Source organism: Dermacentor albipictus, chromosome 6 (assembly GCF_038994185.2).
Source record: "Dermacentor albipictus isolate Rhodes 1998 colony chromosome 6, USDA_Dalb.pri_finalv2, whole genome shotgun sequence".
Taxonomy (NCBI): domain Eukaryota; kingdom Metazoa; phylum Arthropoda; class Arachnida; order Ixodida; family Ixodidae; genus Dermacentor; species Dermacentor albipictus.
Window position 1 is genome coordinate 19,823,708 of NC_091826.1, and position 27,328 is coordinate 19,851,035.

At 42.7% G+C, this 27,328-nt stretch overlaps 1 protein-coding gene across 1 annotated transcript; it reads right to left on the reverse strand.

Moving 5' to 3' along the window:
• Positions 1 to 812: 812 nt before the first annotated feature.
• LOC135921045 (F-box/WD repeat-containing protein 7-like) lies at positions 813 to 27,228 on the reverse strand. The gene is made up of 9 exons (XM_065455360.2): positions 26,499 to 27,228; positions 25,895 to 26,068; positions 25,738 to 25,803; positions 23,890 to 23,998; positions 20,679 to 20,965; positions 17,206 to 17,397; positions 15,846 to 15,983; positions 12,829 to 13,035; positions 813 to 11,176 (listed from the first exon to the last, which is right to left on the reverse strand). The coding sequence occupies exons 1-9, from the start codon at positions 26,760 to 26,762 to the stop codon at positions 10,865 to 10,867; spliced, it is 1,749 nt and encodes a 582-aa protein (XP_065311432.1). The 5' UTR covers positions 26,763 to 27,228; the 3' UTR covers positions 813 to 10,864.
• Between the last annotated feature and the right edge of the window lie 100 nt (positions 27,229 to 27,328).

Here is a 27,328-nt window from a genome sequence, read left to right on the forward strand (position 1 = left end):
CATAATTATGTCTGCTATGCAAATGAAGAAATTGGTCAGCCCATATATTTCATAAGCAAAAAATTTCATGCGATGGCTAAAGAAAATTTGGTTTAGGTCTTTGAAAATCACACAACTGTACAGATTTCAGAATCCAACAATGAGCGATTCTATATCGTGTGCACTTACGGTAAGCCAGATTTAACTTTAAATTGCCTAATAGAAGTTCAGCAACATTTCGAGTTGGGCTTGTTGGTTTTCCCATCACTTACAAGGGAACAGCATAAGAATACATTGAAGACAAAGCAACGCATGAATAAAATGCACAGCACTATACCTTCGACAAACATTTACTTTGCCAGTAGACAGGAATGTATACCAATCATCATAAAAAAACAAAAACTTGTCGACCATGCAGTTCAACATCATCCTGGTGTGAATTGCCATGACTGTGGCTAAAAAACCACCCTCAATGAATGCAAAGTTATTTCTAGAAAAAAGTCAGCACTTACAAGGGTTATTTAGACTGCCAAAACAGCACATTCTGGTAATAAATGCGTAGGCTGTCCTCCCGTACAGCTTTGTGTGAAAAAGAGTTTATTTTTTCAGAAGACACGGGCAGTTGGTGTATAGCATGATTATGGGAGCAGTATATATGCCTGGTACTATTTCTCATTTTGTTGTGGTCTGTATAGAAGCTTGTCTACTGGCAAAATAAATGTTTGTTGAAAGTACACCATTGCGAGTGGATTATTTTGTCTTCATCATATTCTTACGCTGTTCCCCCGTGAGCAATGCCTAACAGAACACAGTAAACAAAGGAAACAGAAATGTGTGCATTGCATAACTTTATTTCTTACACATCAGCGACACTGCACTGCTGCTCAAAGAAGCAGACAGTTACTCATCAGGCAAGAAAGTGCGCCTTACTTTGAACATACACGAAAGGGACGGAAACCGGACTTTGGTAACACCGAGACGAGCACAGGTGGGCATAAACATGCCACGTGGTACCAAGGTTTTAAAAAAATATAATAAATTATACAACGCCTTTGCATATTCAAGGTGCACAGCTAAATGAACTGTCCAAGGTTTCACACCGAGCTTTTCTGTGCAACACCTCTACCTAGCCTAAAGGTGTGTCATTCCACTTAAAGGGACACTAAAGGGAAACAATAAATCAGTTTAGATTGATAAATGTACTCTTACAAAACTCTACTTTCATTAATTTCACTGGAATTAGGTTGTTTATTAGAAGCAAAGAAGAAAGTAGACATTTTATTTCTTGAATTTTGCACTGAAATTCCAGTACCAGCACGTCGGCGTGAGGTCATGGTCGTCACATTTCCTCATATATAGGCAGCAATGGCTCAGTAAAAATTCTTGAAACTTGGCAAGTTCAGCTTTTACCTTTTTTAGAATAGAATGCAGTCTATCTTTACCGATGAAAGCATTAACCAGGCCCACGTAACCGCCATCAAAGTCTGTGACGTTACAGTGAGCTGGTGTGAAAACTCCATATTTTCTGGCTTATCAACCTTCCCGTCATGATGAGAGTGGCTTTTTTTTGGTATTGCAGAAGGATAATTTACCGATACAGCCCAAATTATTTTTCTCTTCTGTGCCTCTTTAATGGAATTCACAAGGAACTCTACGCAAGCTAGAATGCATCTAACATACAGGCTGCTACTGAACATTTCATTAGGTGGGATAAAAAGGATTAAGCATTACTAACCAAGGTTTGTCCATCATGGCACAAATGAAATTTGACTACGATGTTCTAAATTTGACGCTTCTACAGGATGTTAGCATGGCTACTCTTGTTCATTAAACACTCAATCTTTCATTATCCGAGTTGGAAGTTGACCTCCTAATGGTGATGTGCAAATGTATGTTGTGTGTTATAGCTTCACGCTATCCCAATGCCTAATGTAGTCTCAAATAATAATTTGTGCACTCCAGAAATATTTTAAGAGCACGTCACAATCACTTTAATCTTGCTAGGGAGGCCACTTTTCTTTCTTTCTTCTATATTCCCCCTGCAGTCGACAAAGCAAGCAAAAAGATTACAGCTAAGCACCACATAATAGCATCCTGGGCACAACACACAAACTTAGAAACGTGAGATGAACCCACACACAGTCCTAACCACTCTCCCCTTTTGTGCCAAGATAGTGGTGCAGCTGTAACTGCATAACTAATACAGGATATACCACGAGGAACATGTTTTCAGTTCCCATTAGGTATGGCATCGCCTGATGTCAGTATGTCCATGTTACGCTGCATGACCACTCCTGAAATTATTACTAAAACATAGTCAATGCGCTTTACCAACTAAAGCTGAAGTCCCATGAAATATGCTTCAGTCATGGTAACAGTGCGGTCATTGCGAGGAGGGATATGGACATGCTGGCAAAAAAATAGTTTGTAAGTGCATTCCATGTTCTTGTTGCTTAAAGGGACACCAAAAAGAAACACTAAATCAGTTTATACCGATCAAGTATCCTTTAACCAAAACGATTATTTTTCTAATTTAATGATAAGAGGTTGATTACCATAAGAGTAAATGAAAGTCAAAGTTCAATTTTTGTAATTTCACGTCAAAACTCCTGCGCTGGTAGCTACTGTGATGTCGCAGATTTCAAAAGCGTCTTTCTTCGTATTGGGGCTCAGTGAAAATTTTCTAAACATGCTATGTTCAGTCCTTCACTCTTTTAGAGTATAATGTGCTCTATATTTAATGATTAAAAAAATTTAACTGGGCCAGAGCAGGCGCTGTCAAAATCTACATCACGCTGAGCTGGCAAGGAACCTATTTCGTTTTTGTATGTTTTGCATCTTGCCAAGCCTCTTCATGTTGCAAGAGTGGCTTTTTTGGCCTCATAGACAAGTAATTTACAAAGGCAGCTGAACTTTGATTTCTTTTTCGCGTCCCTTTAACAGTTTGTAACAAAACCCACCTCAGCCACAATGTGGCCCCAAAGAAATGGGGCAAGAGACAAGCATCAGTACGTAGCTGGCATTGGAGTAAGACCCCCACAAGTGCAGAGGGCATTTGTTGGTAGCACACAGAGAATTTGTTCCCAAGCATTTTTTTTTAACACATAAATGCACCATTATGAACACACATTCGTGAGTCTGGCAGAAACACTGAGCTGTTACGCAGGGAAGCCAGCGCTTTACTCAAGAATTCTGCAAGCTGCACCACACTGCTATGCTCTTTTGGTTGTAAAGCACCAGCGTTCAAGAAGGCAAAGCAGCTCATCACCATGCATGGTGCTGAACGTTGGAGAAGGATCTCTTACAGGAGTACTGACATTTATTTTCGACTGTCGACAGATTGTAAGCCGACAGATGACACTCAACAAGGAGGTTAGGAAACTGGAGATATTTTATTTTGATACTACAGTTGGTCTTGAAATGCCGGGTCTCACATCGCTGATGTTACTGCAAAGCCATGACATGCAGCTAAATTCACTGACATCTTGTATCAATAACGTAAAGTGCTCGTACTAAAAAAAAAGTTGTAATAAACAAAAGCATTGTGCATTTTGTGCATCTTCTGTTAACCTTAAATAGAGGCCACACGTGCACCTAAACATTTGCGTCATTACGTTACACTTGCCCAGCTACGTTATGTTTGGTTAAACATAGCAGTCTGCACCATTAACATTTTAATTGCATAAGATAGCATGCATAAGATAACACTTCATATACCTATGCGATTTTCTTTAAGCATATCAGTCATTAGCGTTACATTCACATAACTTTCACTTTACCATCTGTGCAAACATCACTGAAAGCTTCGCTTCACACCGATTCCGACAGAAGTGCAAGATCCGGCAGTTGTTTTTTTCCAAGAGTTTTGAGAGCTTGGACTTTCATTTAATGCAAAAGAGAAAGTCGAAAATGTTATGTCAGTACTCCTTTAAGAAAAAGGTCCAGCTGGGGCGAGCTCAGATTTCCTCATTCAAGTTGCACGATATTTAGAAATGTTCTCATTAGACAACCACAGAACTGCAACGTACAATATTTGTTGCCTTAAAAAAAAATGATTCTGGTGACTTGCTAGAAGCATACCCCAACTTTTTGTTTAAAACTTTTGAGAAATTTTTTAAAAACTTTTACAAGAACAGCAAAATTTAAGGAAAATTCAACTGGCAAGTTTTTAACTACTCAACGCTGCAGCAAAGACAGCTGTTATAGTTCTGTAAAGTGCTGCTAACTGTTCAAAGCGTACAAAATAGGCATCTTGTAGTCTGTGTGCATTGACTTGCTCAGTTACACAGGTTCTAAAATAGTTGGGTTTCCTGAACACCAAGGTAGCTTAAAGCCATACATAGTACCCCAAATTTGTTCTCTCTAAATGCTCCGTAAGGTACAAATTACGGAATCATGACATTTGCTTTTATCATAGGGCTAAAGTGCTATAAAAGGGCCATCTTGTTTTTGTTTTTCCCATTAGTTCCTGCAAACTTTATGAAGGTCGCCTACGTCAAAATTCTAAGACTACCAGTTGCTGGAGTTTGGCATTTCTGTAACAAATATTGTAACAAATATAGCAGAAATTGGTTCAGTCATTGCCCAACAAGAGCATTTTTACACTTCAGGGCTTTTTGAAAGAATAAATCAAAGCTGGCCTTGAGCTAAAGTTTTCTTTTAACTCTGCGAATTTGTAACGTGCATCATGAACAGTCAATGGCCCTTTGAGAACAGACACAACCTGAGGACTTGCATCAAATATGTTGTTTCAATGTTTGAGCACACAGCTTTTGCAAGAAGAAATTGAAAAAAAAAAATTTGTCAAAAGTCAAGCATGTCACAAGACAAGTAAACCCTGAGCCACAATGTGTCCCAGTACTCTGTAACTGCACAAGACATCTTGCATCAAAAAAATAAGGAACATAAATACAATAAAGAATGACTCGATGTCATTTAAATGTGCAAACAAGTGAACCGAGTGAAACCATGACTGCACTACTGCTATGGACCACTATAGTGAAATCTAGTTCCTTCTTTCCACAATGGTGATGCTATTCCTGCCCTGTGTTCACATAATTTTCACTCTAGTGGTAACTTTCATCTTGGCAAAAGTGACTGAACGCTTCTGTATTACCAACATCGTTTCAGCTAGCCTAGGTGTGCCCCCAAGTGACTAATCTCACCGTGACAGTACAATATGTAATGCAATACTTACAGATATTGTGTCATTGTTATACTAAACCTAATAGCAAGAATGCATGTCAAACTGCTGGAGTGCTGTCACTGTTCGAAACAAAAGTGGCTGCCACGTAATCTATTTTGGTGCCTCACCTGACCAAAAAACAAACGCACCTAGTTTAAGTTTGCTTTCCACATGTAAAATTACGACTTGGACACCATTTTACATTTTAACACCTTTCAAGAAAAAGTGCCAACAACCAAAAATAAATGTGCACCTGCCTCTGTACCCTGAAATCCAGAAAAAGAATAAGTGTTCGCACTTTTCAATTCAACTTTTGTCAATTTTACCACAGTACATATACTCAACAGGTGTCTAAATGCAGCTTCTTTAGGAAATTAAAACGTTTATGTACACAACACACAGGACATCACCTGAAGATAAGCCACATCACTTGCAAGCAACAGTACAAAATATCCTTTCTGGAGACAGGATATCTTGCAGCGGCTTCCCTCACATTCTTTAGACTGTGATAATTTCACACAGCAGGAGCATACGTCAATAAGGGGGCTTAGTATCGTGCCTTAAAGGACTCCTCACCGGTTCTGGCCATTTTGAGCTGATAAGCACAGTGCATGCAACGCGTGCTCACGATTGTGCCTCCTAAGAATTAGATCGCTATGCGCCACAGAAAGAGCTGAAATTTCGAACTAAATGCCATTTCTCTTCTCCTCATGGGTGCCGCGCTTCAAGACAGGGGGATGACGTATATTAGCAAATGCGCCTACGTATATGTACATGCTGCGATGTCGCTCATAGCGACACCTGGCATTTTGAGAATTATTCAAGAGAACATCTGCTTGTGTAATCTGTTGCTTCAATAGACGAATTAATGCTTAGAGAAATAATCACCCACACAAACCAAATGTCTGCATGTTTCTGTTTTACTTTGCACCGCAGCAAGAGAGCTGTACTTCTGTTTCGTCAGCTTGTTCTTACATCGTGCAGTCGCGCGTTGAGAGTGAAAAAACTATCATTTCCTACCATGTTCCAGTGCACGATCATGCTTTGTGATCTCCTTGCATCTGCCTCAGTGCTCGTGAATCACTGACTTATGCCAGTAGTCAAGTGCACAGCGTGCAAAATCGTGCGCTGCGCAAAATGAGACAAACGCAACAGCTTGGAGGTGTGACCATCAGAGGAAGTGAGCCACGCAGAAAAAAAAAGCGTGAGAAAAAAAAAAGAAAGAAAGAAAAGGAAGGCGGGGCCCGTGATGCGTGCATCGCACGATCCTCCAGTTCCGGTGGGAGAGAATGCAGGGAAGGAATTTCGCTTGCATGCAGAGGCTAGACAGGGCAAGGGGAGAGAATGTCTCTCTTGGCAGTGGCTGTAGGTTCGCAGCACTAAAATCATAGGCTTGCAGCACTGAGATATCTCTACCTCAGCTGTTAATGAACCAATTTGAAAAATTATTGTGGTAGAACGCTCCCAAGAAGGCACGTAACAACTTCCAGCGTATAACCAAAATTTGCTTTGTGGCCTCGTGCAGGGCCCTTTAAAGTGCCGATTCATTCAATCTGCCAAAGTTTAAGCTTTAGGATACATTGTGCAGCCCATAAAGGAGTTAAACAATTCATTCTCCTAAATCACTCTCTCATTCCCATTCAATTTTTTCACGTAGGTGGCAATTTCACAGTGCTATTTGTTTGGTGCCACGTTAGTATGTACTACTAATGGGCAGTTTCATTCAGCATAATCACAATACACACTGTCTACAGTGATGCCAAAAGAAAGACACAAGTCTTTTCACTGAACGAGACAGTGGTTCTGCATGTTGAGGGCATGCAAAGAGTCACGCAGATGTAGACCACGCAGAGTGGTTACACCCTTTAGGTGACAGATGCTGCTGTTCCCTTCCCTGAGCAAATTTCCATTTCTTGTCTGGCAACGCCACTGCCATGGAAATGTATTGTTGACTTACTCTTAACCAAAACAGGGCAATAAGGCATCCAGACATAGTGTTAAACAGAATGTGTCACAGAACGCCAACTCTGTCTGAAAAGGAGCACGAATGAGGCATCAATTCAGCCGAATGAGATATTCCTGCACTTTTTCACAATGAGCATTGTGGCCAATGCCAAGCTGGCAGCCTGGCTGTTATAGGCACGTGTTACACCCGAATCTCGTTATAACAAAATAGGATATAATGAAATAATGGATATAACGAAGTATATGAAGTTCCCCTTTAAATGCCCACAGAGATCCATGCATCTAAAACTTCGCTTTAACAAAGAAACTTGTCCTGTCAATGGATATAATCAACTAGGTTCGTCTCCAAAAGATAACCAAACGTCGCGCGCCGAGTACATCGCTTTCCACTGGGTTGTCACTCTTTCGCCGCGGCAGTTCAAAACTCCCACGTCCCTGCCATCAAATACATTGTCGAGCAACACTGGGCTTTCTCACCGCCATGTATAGCTATGCACTTGCGTACAAAGAGCAGCTTCCTATCGCACTTTTCCACTGATCTCACTCTTGCGCAAGCCAGGCAGCACAAGCTGTGTGGCTCTGCGGTGCGAAAGATTAGTGCATTCACTTCTCACTGTCTCTACAGCGCGCAGCGCAGGCAGCCGCAGCTGGGCATGGCCTCATAGGCCTCCCCAGCGCAATTTTGGGGGTCACATCCAAGCCATGCATTAATGTCTCCCTGATGGGCATGGCCTCCGAGATCGCAATGGCGTCAATGAAATCCCGGAGGCTACGAGCCGGCCGAGCCAAGTTGGTGTGGCAAGGTTCGCTTGCCTCCTTGATATCACACAGCAGATCGCGGTGTTGTGTGCCACGTGCTGTTCGACCATGATGAGCTAAGTGGAAAGCGGATGCAAAAGACTATCAAAACGGAACAACAATGGATATATAACGAAGTAATGTCGGTCCCCTCCTTCAACTTTGTTGTAACGAGGTTCGAGTGTAGTAGAACTGAAGAAAGTTGATGCACCAGATGCCAAGGATGCGTGTTGTTAACAGTCCAAAAGTGGCACAACTTAATCGTCATTTTGCTGCTGTTGAAGCGATCTATACTGTGCTCCCTTATTAACGCAACATTCAGCAGTGTGAAACCTGCGTTAGGTATGTATAACTACTACTACTGCTCGAAAATGAACTCACAACCACAAAAGGTTTGCCAGCAGGTTTGCATTTTTTGCTGGATGACTTGACAATTCATAAATGCAATATTAAGATAAATAAAGAACAATATCTGCAAGCTTTGTCTGGTGCACAGCAGTGGTTTCAAAAATACCACGTGCAAGAGCTGCGTATACAAACAACACCGATAACATCAGGTGTAAGCCCATGCTGAAGTAGTGTACAAACCAGTCACAGTGATCTCGAAATAGATACAGTGATCTTGGCACTACTTGTCTCATCTGGAATGCACCGGTACACTATACACAAGGTGATGCCGCACGTGTGCTGTAAGTGCTAAGCACAAGGCTGGCTGTACATGCATATATCAACCACCAATTTAACACGTTCACTGCGGCGTGGGTCAACGGTGGGTCACAGCAGTTATTCCCTCTGTGCGGCTGTGCAGGGCTTTCTTGCAGTGTGCAAGCAACATTATTTTCTAGCAATCAACGGAGAGAAAAAATTCTTGTTGTTTCTGATTTGATGTGGTGAGGTGCTATCTCTCGGCACCTTGAGGAAGCTTCAAAGGAGAACAACTTCCTGGTGACCTACCGGTGGGTCATGACGCATCGGGGTAATATGACAAGTGACCCACCGGTGGGTCACGACTCACAAAAATCGAGACTACAAGAAATGCTGCCGCAGCGGACGTGTTAAGAGAACACAGAGCGCGGCATTTTGGCCGTTTGTGCAAAGCCTTCATGTGCCTTGCAACATGGTACAAGAAGCTAAAGAAGAAAGAACAAACATGCGTGTGACGAGTTTTCAATATGACCCAGGCAACCGCTCTTAAGCCGTTGCAAATTGGCAAGGAGCTTGATGCAGCAAACTGAATGCAAATTTGCCACTGAAGGAGATTAGCAGGAGCGACTAATGACTGAGTGGCAATGTCGCGACACACAGCATCGAGTGAGAATGACAGGCTGTTGCTGCTCTGCAATCTTGCGGTTGGCCCATGGATGCCCACAGCTTGTGGAAGCACGACACTGTCTAGCTTTTTAAGCAATGAATAGAAAAACTCAATCAGCGGAATATGATAAATGTGTCAGGTGACCTAATACTTTCAAATCTCTCAGAGCTACAGGCCTATATTTTACTGCGTACTACAGATGCTACAACTTTCACAAAGGATTCTAAACAGGAAGCAGCCGTGCTTCGGACTGTCTGCCTCATCAATTGCTAGTGTGATCAAATTACAGTATGCAGCATTGCGTGATGCCTACAATACCATGATTGCAAGTTACTTCGAAACATCCCTTCAAACAAGTCGCACAGCAGGTCACCGAAAGTGAGTGAAACTTGCATCATATGATACTATTGAAGTTCTAGCATAATGCTTAATTCCTGTATTTTTAAATCTAGAATAATATAGCATGCCCACAACGCCGAAAGCACCATTGAGTGATAGGTGACTTGCAACATAGTGCCCGCCCTCTTCCGTACGCAGCTGTAACCGTACCACTCAATTGAAGATCTGGCTGGAAAACAACGGTGACATCCACTGTCCCCTGGGCTGCAACAAGTCTGGTCTGCAAACAAGAAGACCCACAAGAGTGCGCTGTTTTGTTTTTGTTTGGCCCCATTTTTAGCGCTGTTCATTTTTCCAAGTCATGTACCAGCTAGGTCATCAACATACGTTATAGAAATGCATCAATTTTTAAACGCAATTTTAGTCTTTTTATATCGTTATTTTTAGAAATAGCATAAGAATGATAGCATAACTATCTCAGCAATAAGAAACTTTTGTCAGAAGTTAAGCAAGGTGTTGTTTCGGCAACGCAAAAGTGCATCCTCACTGTTAAAGCATTCTTGTCTGGGGAGTGCTAAGAGTTCGTCTTTACATGGTGTACAACCTCTCTCTCTCTCTCTCTGTGTATGCGCATGTGTGTGTGCATGTGTAAGAGAGTGAGAGAGAAAGGGTGAAGGAGCGGGAGAAATAGTAGTGGTCAGTGTCAAACCCCCACGCCACTGCTGGCACTGTACTCGTGCTTCTGAACATTTACAAATGCAGCACTTTTACCAGGTTTGACGAACCGCACTTTTGCGAAGCAACAAAGCACTTCCCTACTTGTGCGCGAGATAGACAGCCAAGAGCCCATTCACATCAGTGACTTGCAGAGGTCGCGAGACCAAGTTGGTCGCAAATGGTCACTTTGGGTGAAATGCCACTGTTTTAGGTCAGCTGCTCGATTTTCCAGTCACATAACTGCAGTTGCAAGCCTACTGAACCAATTGGTGACATAGGAGCAGGACGTCTGTGTACACTGACGCTTATGTTATGCGGCGATGGCGGTGGGGAGGCTCTGAGCAAACATGAAGGCCATCAATTGTGAGACATTTCAGTATGGCAACGGGCAGGTTGCGTTTGCCAGTGTGATCACCTTTCACCCTGAGTAGCCCCTCGGTCACTAGTCGTGGTCGGTTGCGCGACCTCTGTCAATTATCCGTGTGAATGCACCTTAAGTGCCATATCTGCTGCCTGCAGAGCACACGGTCACGGTGGATACACCGTTTCGAAGCTTTTTGCAGGGCCTTTCAACAGACGGTAAAATCCCATAGCTTGACCGTCTGGTCATAGGAGCCCGAAACGATGAGGCAGTCGCTGAACTGGAGGCAGGTGACCCCATCCGAGTGGTTGCGCAGTGTGACGAGCCTCTGGCCGGTCTCGAGGCCCCAGACCTTGAGCGCACGGTCGTCGCCAGCGCTGACGATGCGCCACTGGTCGGCCTGCAAGCAGCGCACCACGCCCGTGTGGCCCTCAGACTTGATCCAGTCCAGGGTGCGCAGGCAGTGTCCGCTCGACAGGCCCCACAGCTTGATAGTGCGGTCCAGGGAACCGCTCACCACCTGCGGCACAAGAGGAATCGGTGCACACCTGATGAAAGGCTCGCACATGGTGTCAGCATTACTTTTCACTTTACAAGTGAGAGTTCATACAGACAAGATGAAGGCATGTAAACGAAGAGGGCTCAGCATGGGCAGAAAGAGCCAATCTGCACAGTACAGTGCACAATGCCATTATTAAAAGCGCTAGTATAGGCCACAGCATGCATTTTTGTTAGCACTGTCTCGAAAATTCTGGATCACGAAGGAGTGTGCGGCTAATTCAAGCTGGGTACACGGAGCGATATGCTCATCTGTGGGTGACTGGCGGTGACCCACAAATAGTGCCAATCACTGATCTACCACAGACAACTGCAAACCAGCATGGCCATATAGTGAAGAAAAATAGGACTTCTCAATTATATGGAATCAAACTCCTGCTCCTTCACAAATGTACAATTGGGAACCACACGTACTAAGCATTTCACTACCCTGCAGCTCGGTCGCTTGACAGTGGCGTGGGGTTTTGTGCGCTATGCAGATTCTGAAAGTAGTTGTTGCCTGTGCGCTTGTTTCGGAGGCCGGTAGGGACCCTATAACACAACACTATTCCAATCTGCTTTTATTCCAAATCGGCCATTAGCCCTCCCTGACAGGTCAGATTGGTTCGGGTCTGCATGGTCGGATGCCACACCCATATGGGCAGAGCCCGAGCCATTTTGACCTATCGCGAAGAGCTAATGTCTGATTTGGAATAAAAACAGATTGGAATAGTTTTACGTTGTACCGGCCCTGCTGGCATGGCACTGCAATCAAAAGCCCTAATAGCTGCAAAGTGAAAGTCTTGTAATGTGAGTCAGCATTTGTGTGACGCAACATTCAAGCTTGCTCTATTTGTGTGCGTCTATGGACCAGAAAACACTGGTTTTTAGCATTATTCTCTATAATGCCTTTCTACTAATGCAGTGTGCACTATAGCAAAGGTACGGAAAAAGAACAACAACAGCAACAACAACAATAAAAAGAAAAATCTTTCTCAAAACATTGTTAATCAATATTTTCATTGAGTGCAAGAAAGAGAGCATGTATTAAACTTTCTTTTCGTTTTTCCAATGGGTACGCTGCTTGTGAAAGTTCGGGGAAGTAAGACCAAATTATGGGAGACTTTCTGCGGTTTTTTTTTTCCAAGCAAAATGTTGCTAGTTAAATAATTTTTTTAAATTTCAGCGACGATTACGATACTTTCTAATGTGAAATTCGAGCACAGCTCTATATGTGTTTTCATTTTGCGATATATTGGCTGGTGTAGACAATCTGTCTCGCGCAGCACATTGCAAATGGAGCGAAGTGCGGCGCGATTCACAGCAGTCACTGCCAAAAGACCTCCTAGATGACGTGCGCTACCCTTGCACCAACTCGTAGCCATTGTCACTGCACTACACTTTTCTTCTCATGCTTTTTCCACACCCTCCTCCACTTTCGTCTCATGGTTCCGCTGCACCCTCCTCTCCGCTTTCCTTCTTGCATCTTTCATCTGCGACTGCGCTCCACGTTCGCGTCCATCTTTAGTTGTAATCGTTTGCTCAGTTATGCTGTCGCTGCTTGCCACAGGATCGGCCACATAAGAACTGCGCTCTAAAACCAGGCGGTCTTCTATGAAGAAAAGGTGCTCTCACCTGCATGGAGTCAAACTGGAGGCAGGTGACTGCATCTTGGTGACCGTGAAAGGTCGCCATGTGACGACCAGTGCCCAGCTGCCAGACTCGTATGGTTCGGTCACAGGAGCCCGACACAAGCTGGTCTCCGTGGTACTGCAGGCACAGTACCGCACCGGTGTGACCGACCAGCGTGCGCAGGCAACGTCCTGTCCGCATGTCCCAGACCTGTATACGTTGCAAGACATTTGAAAATTGGCTGTGGCTACACAGTCAAAAAATCTTGAGAGGAAGCTTTAACTCTGGGCCAACTCCCAATTTCCCTATTCAAGTAAAGTGAAACTCGGGGTGCGCAAATATTTGAAGCTTTGGAATAGTGAATCAAATATTTCCCAATTCGGCTTGGTCTTTGAATTGAAAAATCACTATTCCAAATACGAATATTTTTTCTAATATTTCAAACTGGCAACTGTGCATGATCAAGCATAAAATCGCAATTAAAGTGCAGAAAGATTTCATCCCAGCAGCCACAATAAAAAAAAAAAAAGTTACATGTAGTGGAACATGCTGTGCCACACAGAGAGCCAGCCTTTTCTGACTAAATCACCATACTCTATACACTAACCTATGCAAATGAACTGCTTAACTCTCAATGCCCTATTTGTGTTTTTAATAACCAATGTTTCACAATGTGCAATACAATGACAGAAACTTGCTAACGTGGATATACTAGGATGTCAAAATCGTCTTAAAATATTAATGGTTAAAAGGGCTGTTGATTATACGAACATTATTTTGTAAGTATCCTACATTTGATTTGTATTTGATTGTCTCAAAACTTGCTACTTGCACACCCCTAATTAAAACGCAGGAATCCTCTCGACTGACAACTGCTGAAGCGATGTGAATGAAACGTGCTGCATTTAAGAGAGAAAGCTGAACTTACTGACTGTGGGAAGCAGAATTTCTATTTATGGGCTTGACACAATACACCGGAAGGTTCAATGATTATTTTAATTGCTTTATGTATTAAAAAACAGGGAACAGTTAATTGTGTAGACAGCACACCATTGACGTTATTCTTACATTATTAACTAGACAAGTTTATTCATATGTAACGAAACACGAAGAGGGAAGAAAAGGGAGAAAAGGGTAAAACCTAAGGTCAGCAAGCCATGAAACACTACAAAGCATTCCTAACTATATAGCGTACAGCAACAAAATGGCAGAAGACAATAGACAGAAACTGCAACAACAAGAATACTGCCTATTGTTTTTGTATACCTATACTCAAGTTAAGTACATAGGGAAGGTGGTGTATGAGCATTTGATGGCCATAGTTAGCCCGAAAGTGTGGTATGTGCAAGGTTTTTTTGTATAAATGCTGTATAACGATTTTCATCTTGTGACAGGTTCACAAATACATCTCGGAAGTGACTTTTGTCTTTGCAGTTCCTTTCATGTCTGCGTTATTTCATGTTTCGGCAATTAATTATGTCCATTGAAAATTTAGTTTCACCACATTTATTGCACCTTCAAAATCATGAAAAGTGAACAGCTGCAGCATAATTTGCAAACGTTAAATTCTTCACCGAGTATTGTCAAGTTTACAGAATGCGGACTCCATGTGAGAGACAACTCAATACTGGGATGTGTCAGATATGAGGTCATCAACCAATTCATGTCCAGCACACTTGGAAAGCTCTTAAACAGCCACATGAAAAAATATGCCAGATGTAGGACATTGTAAAAACAATGGAAGAAGTTGTGGGGACTCTCACGCGTCCCCTGATGTTGGTTTCTCTGCATAACTCTCATGTCTCCTGTAATCTGGCTTCTCCGCAAAGCTGAGTGCTGGCAGCAGGCAGTGTGGCTGCAGATTAGCATGAGAGATGGCACGAGTGTTGCGCTGCTAACGTCACCTAATGGCGGGGTTACTCGGGTGCAAAAGGGAATATGGAAAAAGGGAATAGGGAAAAGGGGAAGGGTGCTCTTTCCCTTTGGCTTGGGATCAGCGAGCAGTGCAGATGCTTCTCACGTCTGCCAACCTGCTTCGTGGGACTGCCCTGGGAAAGCCTTAGGAGCAGGACATCGGAGTGGACAAGCACATTCGTGCGAACGTGCCACTGTTCACGTGACCATACATGCGAACAATTAGGCATTGGTGTCCAGCGTTGGGACGAACATATGGGCACGTGTACTAGTTCATCTTTTCTAGGAGACAGCTTTTCACTATCTAACAAATGTTATCGTTCAGCGCGGGATGCACTCTAACATGTTGGAAGTTTCTCGAATGTTATCGATAGTTCTCTCTGCTGTCTGTTGTCACTGAAGCTTGTGTAATCTGATTGCATGTGCGACGCGAATTATTTAGAACTTTCTCAAAGACAAGCAGGCACCAGCAATTACTCTGGAGCCTTCAATGATACTGATGTACAAATGCTGAGGCGCTTGACTGCCAGATCAGATTTTTGCCAATCGCCGAATGTGTTCGCCACTATCATTGCGCTTTGATTGTAGCTTGTTCTTTTAGGCACAGGTTCACCCAATAAAGAGTTAGTTTCACCATTCACAGTTTTGCTGCTGTGTTCTTGACCGTCACTACCACGTGACAATATTCACTCGCTACCCGGTCATGGTGAGCCGGACTTCTTCGATTTGTTGCGCACCCATCGGCATGTTCTGTGGACAGTAATTCGACTAGCAGGCATAAGTGTATCAAAGGAGCAATAAATGCCTTTGTGATTGTTGCCCTACTGTGTTGTTCTTCCTTTGTCCTAAGACCATGTTTGAGACCCTACAAAGCGAACCTGCTTCGTGATGGCATACCGAGAGAAAATGCCCAGCTGTCTACATTCCAACTTGCTTTACTAAAACATTTTACGTATATTATTAAAACTTGCAGCACAGGCCCAATCAGAAGTGTTTCACAATGCATTTGGACCTGTGTGCACAATTGTGCACACAGCACTTGAAGTAGATAAACAAGTTAGCATTTCCAAGAATTACAACTAATAGTAAAAAAACAAAGAACATGCCTTAAGAGTGCGATCGTAGGAGCCACTGACAACTTGGCGTTGATCAGCTTGGAGGCATCGCACAGTGTCTATGTGCCCAACCATGGTGCCCTTACAGGCTATGCTGGACCAGGAGTGTTCTGTACTCAAGTCCCACACCTGCAGAAGCATGTAAAGAAAGAAACGGAGTCAAAGACACTGTTAAAACTTCGAAGTAACAAAGTCTATGGGATGGGACCTGAGACATATTTGGTTAAGTACAGCACTTCATTAAATTGAGAACACTTAAAACACTCATGCGAATAAGAGAACAAATATTCAAGAGCAGAAAAACAAAAATTCTGCTTGCATGGACAAATAGGAATTGCGAGCTGAGACTGCACTGTGAAGATGAAACACATTTCAGTTTGGCTGCAGAAGAGCAGCTGTTGCCATCTGGTGGAGCCGATGCCAAGCTTGCAAAAGCCAAAATCCTGCAATGGGCAGTTTTATAAAAAGAAGCAGTCTGTGTCAAACTAGCATGGTAATGTCTTTAGTGAAGCAGCACATGAATAAATTTCGAGGTAACTTCTGAGCCCGACAGGTTCCCTGTTATCTGCTTTCCACCATATTTTCCCCAGAGCTTCATTAAACAGGGTAAGATGTCTGAGTTTACTTTGCTGTTTGAAGTTTTCCAACACATTGTGCTCTATGGGTATGTGTCAAGGGATCAAAAACACATGTTACTGCAATACAGACATACCTATATTTTTGAAGGTGAAGAAACTCTAGCACACTCTTATCACACATAAAAAGGAATTCCCCAAGGATGAAAATTTGGAAACATTTATAACACATTTTAGTTCGATAATAATGTTGCTCTCGAAATGGCCAACCTGGTGCTGTCGACATTGTTGTGATGTCGCAACACAGAGCAAGGTTTGCTGACGTTGTGTAGCAGTACAGCTAGCATGACGACATTGCTCATAAAAAAATAAGCATGAGTGCTGCACGCATACTGTTAGGCTGTGCTCGCCGCGCATTGCAACCCCACGATCGCAGAAGGGAGCAAGCCAACGTATTGCGATGTCAGGACAGACCCACCCTTTGGGTACCGAAACTGGTCAGTACAAGCAAGCATTCTAGTAAATTCCTTTGACTGCTCTGATGCTTGCCAGTATTTCTTTTAGGGTTTAGAAGGCTTGGCCCTTCGCTTAGTGTAAAATGTGACAAGTTGAAAGTGTCATGTCAGAACTCAAAAGTTAGACTCTAAAGAGTGGTACAAGGAGGACTTCAGTGCAATTGAAGTACCGCTCGCGTGAAGTCTTTCCGACCTCTGAACAATAATAAAATGGTTGCTGAAGCTTCCGTCCTACGAGTGCTGCGATGCTGTACAGCATACCTTTATCGTGCAGTCACTGGAGCCTGAGACTAGTCGGTTGCCGCTCAGGTGAAGGCAGCGCACCGTGCCCGAGTGACCGACGAGAGTCATCACCGACCAAGGACTATTTGTGCGCATGTTCCACACCTTGATCGTTTTGTCCGAGGAGCCACTCACAATGCGTGTGTCGTCAAACTGGACGCAGAACACGGCCTGTGTGCGAGACAAGGGCAAAGGGGCACTGTACATGTCTGAGCCTACATTGCCACTGGTGTTAGTGGCAATGTAGTACTAGTACTAGTGTTGTTGGCTATAAGTCTAAACAAGGTTTCGAGCCTTCTTTCCAATTCCAATTAATGTTAACAAAATTGAACAGAGCTGTATCGGATCCAACAAATGCAAAAAAGAAGAAGAAGGAAATCACAAAGAACACCAACATCTCTCAGTGAAAGCAACAGGTCACAAACTCAAAAGCATGACCATGGGAAAAGACAACATCGAGGTATTAAGCCCTCCATCAGCGCAACACACATACTCACACTTCTTATTGTTGCCCCTCTGAGAATGTAGTCTCATACACTCTTTAATGCGAAAACTTGATTGGCATTTCAAAGCAGATTACAGATGAGGTTTGACATAAAGGACAACATTTTTTTATTAGTGTACACCTGCTGAACACATCATATTGGATACTGTCTTTCTGTATATCTGAAGAAATAACGAAGCCATACTGGCTTGAACACTATACCAAGACTCCACTTTAAGAGACGGCTATACTGTGCTGTTGGTGTCAATAGTTTATAGGAGAATGGGTTTCCTTAAAAGTTTAGCCTCCCAGCATTTTGTGCCCCAAACAAGTAAAACTGTAGAACACAATATCTTGTACGCATGTAGAAGCAGAGGTTAGAAATCTGAATACTAATCTAGGTGCACACGAGGTGAAAATATTTGACCTTTTTTCTGATTTTTGCAGTCCGTAAACTTTTGACATGGAATGTACACATTTTTACAGTGAAGCTGTCAGTGCGACTAAAAGTGCTCCAAAATGTTATACAGCTGTTATCACGGTTTACTTAAAAAATTAGATCGCTCACAAAGTTTATATTTTGAGGAAATGCGGGAAACCTTAAAGGCAATATGCAGACTAATTCTGATGTGTGTTTGTTAAATAGGGGCTAAATGAGAATAATTAATCTCTTGTTTTTGGCTTGTTTAGACGCGTCTTATGAAACACTCACAGTTTCCCCACTGCTTTGGGAGAACTAACAATGTCAGCAATTTAATAGTTAGACAAAATAGACACCAAGCTATGGGTGACATGTACTGCAAGTTTCAACTGTATAGGTTAAATATGTGTTTCGACAATAATTACTGAATACTCGTTTTCAGAAAATTTGTATGCGTTATATGAGACATTTAATTTGTTTTCCCAGTCTTCCTCAGTGAGCTATGCAACGCATGTTTTATTTAGTTGAAGTAAGAAGTATGTCATGGGTGATGTGCAATAAATATTTTATCTGTATAGGTTAATTACAGTTTTTGTTCAATATCACTCATTCAAATTTTCCAGAATACCATACTGTCATAATCGGCAATGTTTCCTAGAGCCCTAAAGGAACTGTACATGACACTGAGTTCAAATTTGGTGAAAATGGGGGGTATGTTAAGTGATATGTGTGGTGAAACTCATTTCTTGCTTAATTAAAAGCATTGCAAATAATTACTGAACCCTCGTTCTCCCCCCTATTTTTATGTATTATACAAGGTTTGTAGTAGGTTTTCCCGGTGTCCACTTTGAATGAAATGAGCCACCTTGTTTATATTTGGTGAAAATAAGGAGTTGATAGTTAGGAAAGGTTCGAAGTGTGCAGTTAATTGCAGACTTTAAAATAAATTACTTATACAAGCACTCCGGAGCTCCGCAAGTATGTTTTATGAATGGCGCAGGACTGAACACAATCAAGTTTAGTGAAAAACACTCAATCAAGTTTATTGAAAATAGAACATTATGGCCAATGTTCCCACAAAGAAAAATGTACGCATGAATTTCTTTGTGAAAAGAAAATTCCTTAACAAGAGCTTGAAAGTGCTATATGCAGGACACATTTCAAAGTATGCTTTTTAATAACTGAAATTCCTGAAACTGCTCAAAATTCTTACTGCAACTGCTCAAAAGAAACAGCTTCGCTAGACATCAAATCGTAATTCTGTAAGGCCACACAAGTCTCAGCTCCTTCTTTGTGTTTTGTACACTGCTTCACCTGGAACTTATGTAACACATACAACACTAGCGCTGACTCGCAACTACAAGGTTCATTGCGACATTTTTGTGAGTGTGCATTACATACACCGAAGCACAAAATTTCCGTCCACACTAACTGCAGCAGAGAGTAATAAAAAAAAGCACTGTTCTCAGTTAACTTGAGCAACAAACTTTGCAACCGAGGAAAAATGTGTCCTAGTGCAGAAATTGAATTCGAGACCAACCTTTCTTCAGTGCGATTGCTCAAACATTCCTTTCTTTTTCATTTTATTTTGTATTATTTTAGCACCCAATTAGGATATGTGATATCTTTTTGTGTGCACATGCTGTTGCTTTGCTTACAATGCTCTACAGATTCAATAACATTTATGTTTACAAAGAAAATTGATTTGTATAATTTTAGAACATCATTAGAATCTGAAATGTTTATTTGTACTTAGCCATGATGTGCATTTCATTATAAGTTTATTGGTATTTGAATACAATGACAATAGACATTGTTCCTATGACTTTCTTTTACAGCAATCAAATCTGTTGTAACTTGGGAAATTGTGCATATGTGTCTAATCTGCTGTCAAACTTGTCGCTTACGGGTAGCTGAGACCTTTATCAGGCTTTATGTCTTCAGTCTCAGCCTACCTTCGTTTGAATAAACGAGAAATGAAATTCAATTCAATTCAATTCAAAACATCTGTGCTCACCAAGAAGCCAGAAGGTAAATGCATGCGGGTAAATAACTGACAACTAAAAGCACCAAAAGCTTGAAGCCAGAAAAAAAAAATCTTTTCTTGCTGTCAACTTTGTTTTTAGAGGACTCCCTCTTGAATCACTCTGCCACGCTTAGGTGGGTATGGCAGAGTGATTCCACTCAAGCATCAAAGTTGTGCCTAGTTGTAAATTTTCATGCGAAAGCATTACATGGCTCATGAAGCCCCGGAGATGGTACGAAAAGTCACATGGTCACAGCCGATCAACAGCAGGTGCACGCCGCAGGGGCGCGAGTTCCTTGAAGCACTATCAGATGACGCTCAACTCCGCACATCCGTGGCACTTGCCGTGCGGGGGAGAGAAAGAAAAGAACCAGAAAGCTCGCCTTCGTGCGTAGCATTTGCTGCAAGCATTACCCAGTAAAGATTACGGTTGCATGAGCTGCAGCTTCTCTGTGCCTCAAAGTTTTAAAAAATGTGCCTGTGCCAGGCCAATCAACAGTTGAGGCTGCCGCTCCACCCACCTGTGTGTGCCCGTGGAATGTGCGCACGTGGCAGCTGCCACGGAGCCAGTTGCGCCTCAGGCGGAACCGCTGGCAAAACACAGCACGCCAGTCCACGTGGCCATCGAGACGACGCAGAAGCTGCAGCTGCTTGCGCTCAGTGGCTGAGCTCACGCGCCACTGTGGCTGTGAGCACAGGCGCTGCCACAGGTAGGGGTCACGAGTAAGGTCACGCCACGCATGGCACACCTGGGCGCAGCGCAGCAGTGACACTGGATCCAGGTAGGAGAAAATGAGCAGCCGGGGACCTGCATTGACGGCACCGGGAGACACCGTTGAGCCTTTTCCAGCTAAACCACTGGCTGATTCCCACTCAGATTTCATACAGAAGTAGCATGTCGCAGTGGGTTCAGTTAAGTATCACATCTACAAAAATTGCTTGCCTGTTTTGTTCACAATAAAGGCATCACCTGCACGAACACCACTAAAGGTAATGCTGATTTTGCTGCAACGAAACAGTGACGCCATCTGTCATTTATGGCAGGAGGCATGTCTCACTGTAATGACGACAGATGGCACCACCACCACGAACCATACTTTACAATAATCTATATCATTTTCCACTTTTTCTTTTCTCTGATCTTTATTGGCACAGATTAAGCCGTGCCGTCACTATCGCCAGGATCGAGCACTTGACGTAACGTAATGATAAGAAATGAAAGTCGAATGAATTTTTACAAAATACTGCGCCCTCATTTTCGCCGGCCGCACAGTTTATCAGCATTCCTTGAACGTACCAGGAGAGCACTGCAAACCATCACTGGACAAATGCATAAAAATTGTTTTTTTTTTGTGCTGTTTAGAGTGCCAACTTATGTACAGCGACAAGCATGGTAAAATGATAAATGAATCAGAGAATCACAGTGCTGCGTCAGCACACTCACAAAATTCTGCAGGACCTGTTATTGCTAGTACTCATCTGTGCACGGTAACAGCAGAGACGGATTACTGTTGACAGCTGCATTAGAGATAGCAGTCATCTCACTGATGAAGACACAGCAAAAAACAATCTTTTGTTGTCTTTCAGGTGATATGCCACAGGCTTTTGCATTGGCTCACCCGACGGTCACTAACAGCAACGCACCCTCTCATGGCAGTTGATTTCGCTCATGAGGGCAGGCAACCATGATAACAAAGTAATAAATGTAACAAAGTAAATACAGAAGTTGTACTTTATTACAGTTATGAATGCTGAACACTCATAACATGCTAAGAAATGTTCCTAAGAAAGCAATTATTAGTTCTGTCTGAGTGCCGCTTGCCACAAATTGAGTTAGCTTCCAACGAAATGAGCTGCCAGAAGCATAAAAAGAAAAAAAGTTGAGTGCTACATTACAAAGATCATACCCGTGCATAGTGATACAGATCAATTTCATAAACTCTGCAATAAATTGAATTAGATCCAGATTTTCAACACTCGTACACTGCACATAATAAATTTATTAATAATAATAATAATAATAATAATAATAATAATAATAATAATAATAATAATAATAATAATAATAATAATAATAATAATAATAATGTTCCACAGCTAACAGGCAACACAATGGTACTTTGTAGAACAAATTAATCTAGAAAGTGAATTCTGAACAAAAGCAGCGTCCACACACCACTCATACATAATTCAAGTGGTGGAGCCACCAAGACAGTGTCCTCTGCTGAGTCTTAACCAGAGGAACTCTCTACTATGAATCCACAAAATGGAGGAGGTTCATGAAAAGGCACAGCTCATTCGTCTTTCTAGTGGATGCAAACATTATTTTTACTTACAGAGAGCCAGACAAAGATGTGTATTTAAAAAAATTATTTTGTTTTACAAAGCCTTGCATGAAACTCTAAGCCTCTCCCTTTCCTCATTTTGTGCCCAACTTGTATTTTTAAGTAACAAAGTTTCATAACATCCAATTACTACAATTCTGACAGTAGTTAATCTTAGTATGATTGTGCAGCTATATCTAATTTACTCCCTCGAAAGTTTGCTTTTTTATTGTGACCAACTTCCAATTTTCAAAGTTGAGCGCTTTGGCAAAACACAAAGGAAAAGAAAAGGTTACTTACTAATTAGCCCAAGTTTCTACCTTTTCGGTACTGTGACCAAGGCCTTGTTATTGGTATAAAAATCTACTGAATCCATTCTAACAGCTAACTTAGTGGCCATAATGTGTTATGTTCGTTCATAAACTTTTTCCCACATGCTTTCTTTTGGTGCTAGGTATATTAAAAGTGTGTTGCCCAGTGTTTGATAGTGTTCCTTTTTAATCCGTCTGCTTCTTACTAAACGTCCCTTGTAACGGCTGTTTTTCACTGAATTCTTGTTAATTTCAATATTTTTCTCACCAATATGCTGACGATTTGTGCGAACTTTGTACTTGTTCATAGAGCTGTGCCACTCTTATCTTGGCTGCCAAAATGCTGCCATGAGCATTGAATAAATAAATAAATAAATAAATAAATACTAGAAAAGCCAAAGTGTTCGCACCGATATCAGCGTTTAAAGAAGATATGCTTACTACAAGTATCAGATATAATGAAAGTATTTTCCCTTCGAATTCAATTTCACTGCATATAAATTTTGCGATATTCTCGTCCCTGCGTTTTTGGTAGTCAATTAATTCGCCCTTGCTCTGCAATCTCCTGCCTCCTGGTTAGCTCAGATGTTAGAGCGACCATCCCAGAAAAGCATTGCGCCCAGGTTCAATGCCAGGGCCAGAACAAACCTTTTCTTCGACTGCAAAGCTTTTTTTTTTTTAGAAATACGTATCTGAGTCGTCGTCATCGTCACCACAATCATCATCATCAGCCTGGTTACGCCCACTGTAGGGCAAAGGCCTCTCCCATACTTCTCCAACTACCCTGGTCATGTACTAATTGTGGCCATGTTGTCCCTGCAAACTTCTTAATCTCATCCGCCCACCTAACTTTCTGCCGCCCCCTGCTACGCTTTCCTACCCTTGGAATCCAGTCCATAACCCTTAATGACCATCGGTTATCTTCCCTCCTCCTTTATCTGAGTCGAGTGGATGGCAAATTTTCCCATCTATGCAATCTCATTAATGAGGTACAACTATCCCCAGCTGCCACCATGGATGTAGCAGCTTCCATCTTTTGCCAAAGGCTGCGCGCATTTTGTCTGGGAAGGTTGGCAAAGTGCTGCTGCCACACGTACCCTGTGGTAAGGAGCTGAGCCAGTCCTGGCAATTGTCGGGGCAGTGCTCGTGCAGAACTGGCTGGAGCAGGACGGAGAGGAGATGGTTCTGGGACTGGCCACACAAGCCCTGCACACAGCAGTGTCAAATCATCATCATCACCCACCACCACCACCACCACCATCATCAGCAGCAGCAGCAGCAACATGTAAAGGAAGCTTTAGCTGAAAGACAATGTGGATTATTCATGGGGCTTAATGGGACACAAGGGAGAAATATTCAGTTTGTGGGAACTGCTGCCAGGAAAGCTTTATTATTACTACACTTCTAAGATGGGCAAGTTTATGGCACACTTGACAGGTCAATTCAGAGCACCCCAGGAGCATTGCCAAGGTACATAAGGCAGCAACTGTGCTTTAGTGCGGGCACAAACAATCTGCATTAGCAATAATGAAGTCAAATTATCACAACTAGGCCCAATTGTTCTAGTAACACAAGTTCAATGCGGTCTTTATATGACTTTTGCAGCAGAGCAAGAGCACTCCTCATCACCGATTTTGGCAATTTTTGTCGTGTGTGCGATGACCTAAGTAAACATTCTGCTTCCTGCAACTGCTAGAATTTAACCTTCTCTCTAATATGCAACAAATCTCATTCAAATCGGTCCAGCAGTTGTCTCATGAGATAATTTCTGTGTTTTAGTAAATGTACTTGAATAAGGAAATCGGAGTTGGCGCCGAGGTAAACGTTCCTCTTCAGAAAGATTGTTAGCTTTAACCTTTCTCTTAAAGAGACACAAGAAAAAAATTATTTCACCTGTGCTAGTACACTGCAATATTACAATACCAAGAATGACACTCTTACTGCGAGAGTGGCAAGAGTGGCGCTTGATAAGCAAAAAAAAGTTAAAAAGCAGAAAGACAAGTGGGGACACAGCCTTGAAGTTCTCACACCAGGTCACCGTGACGTCATTGGTTTTGACAACGTCTGCTAGGGCCTAGGTAACTCTTTATCCGCAAGAACAGACTACATACTGTGTTCTAAAGGAGCGAAGGACTTAAGACAAGTTCCTGTAACTTCTACCGATTCGACGCGTCCAAAAAATGAATATAAAAAAATATTTGAAATCCTTGCCGTCACCTTGACATAATGGCATAGAGGTTTCACCGCGAAATTTAGACAACGAAAATATACCTTTTGATTTTTGTTTTAATATTCAAGCTGCTAATGTGAAATTAACGATTATAGAATTTTCTACGAATATTTTATCAGTCTAAACTGATTGAGTGCTTCTCTTTAGTGTACCGTTAAGAGAAATCTTTAGCCTGCTTTACAAGCTTTCGTCTTAAAGGAAGGTGTAGGCCAGAGTTAACTACAGGTCCTTTATTCATGTGCACTTACTCGCATGTAGTAAATTTTTGACACCAAAGGGCACACATATTCTTTATTGACAACTGGTTATGAAATTTGGTGACATAAAGTGGTATATTTATTACGATATGGCAACACATGAAATTTGGTCCTGAAATTTCACTCTCATCGTGCATAAGTTTTACTTCAGAAGTAGACTAGCAAATCTACAGAGTCATTTAGCAAATTAGTGACGTGCAACAATGTGACAGATCGTAAAGTTTTCCAAGATGTTCTGGTAAATCTCGAACAGAGGTGTTCACATGGGTCATAATTGATTTTGCATTATCTGGCTAAAACCAATGTTGTTTTCTTCATTAATGACAGTATTTGTACTTACTCCCTGTTTAATAAATTCTAGTACTTCACACAAGTTGGGGTAACTCGGGCAATTCTATATATCTTGTTTGCAGCATTAAAGAAAAAAAAAATGGCACAGCTGCCATGGGAACACTTACCAAAAGTGCTTTCAATGTGGCATTCTTCTGATCATCAGTGAATGTGCTGAACCAATCTTTTATGGCCTGGAAGAATGCAATGTTAAAGCTTGTTAGCAATGGTGAAATGCAGTTAGATACTTTTGAAAGTTTGATGTGTACAATAGCACAGGCTTACATCCAGGCGTGACTTAAAGTCCGAAGGGCCAACGACTTCGGACGACTGTCTGCTCAGCAACGGTGTTGTGTGGGCATCCGACGTAACCTTGGGCTGGTATGGCCGGAACTTGAAGTTTCGCGGTAAACTATGGCACTTGCGGGGTACTTGCACCTTTTGGAATGCTGGGAGCACCTGTCAGGTGTAAACAAACATCCTCCAGATATAGAAATCTAGAGGAAGTGCAACAAAATATTTTGCTAGGCGTGAAAAATGAAAGGGTTTCAACGGAGATTCGACACTGCAATGCATAAGTAACACAGAAAGCAAGGAAAATTAAGCGATTTTAGTTAAGACATGTTGACCGGATATATGAAATGCGGTCTGCACCTTAGGTGTGCACCGCAGTTCTGTTCCATCAATCAAGTTTTACCGAAGACGTCGCGTAAACGCCATCGGTTAGATAGAGTGTTCATCCCACGCTGAAAACAAATACGCCATTGCGTTGCTATGTTTCTGTCGTGCACCACGTACACGCATTACCATCGTATAGTTATCGTTGTTTGCGTTCTTCCAACATACAAACGCTACGCTACGATGTTTCGAATCACAACTTGGGAAGTACCTGCTCGACAGTAGTCTTGCTTGCAGAGGTATGCGAGGAACATATGATGTGGGGATACCCGTTGGAAACCAAGTCCGCGACACTCTTGTGATGTCCGCTGGCGGTGAGCAGTCGGCAAGGCTGCCAGCCGGGCTCCGCCGCGCCGGTAAACGGCGAGCTGTCACCGCGGGCATCTCTCATGCTGGACGGTGTCTCGCAGAGCGGGCAATCGAGCCGTTTTGCGCCAGAGTCATCGCTCGTGTCAGCGTAGGAGCGAAGCTCCATCGACGGCGAGCCTTTACCGCGGCCGCCCTACCGATGCAGGGACGACGCACGCAAGCTGCAACAAGGGTATGCGCAGACCGCAGCTGCTGCTGACCGCTGCGACGTCCGAGGCGGCGTCTTGGGCTGTCTCTTTGCTCTTGCCACGGCGCGTACAATCGGCGATCCCATTCTCTTCCGACGCATCAAGAAGCGGATGCGGTGACAAGCGATTTTTCCCTTTCCACTTTTCTCCCCTTCTCTCTTGCAAACCGCAGCAGTGAGCTAAACCATTATTCCTAAAGTGATTGCGGCCACGGCGCCCATTAGCGCACAAATCTGGAGCTCTGCTTGTTTTCCGCAAATTGGATCAGTAGCGTACGCACAGACCGTACGAAACGCCGAAACGCGCAGCCACCGGCGATTGCGCGCACGGGAGCTACAAGTCACGGCTCATGCAGCAAAAGAAACAGACGAAAGAAACAGCTGCCACAGGCACATATACATATATATAAAATGACATAGTCTGCTACAAAACGAACAAAACTCCAAATAATGCCGCAAGTGGCGCTGTAAACGCTTCCACTACA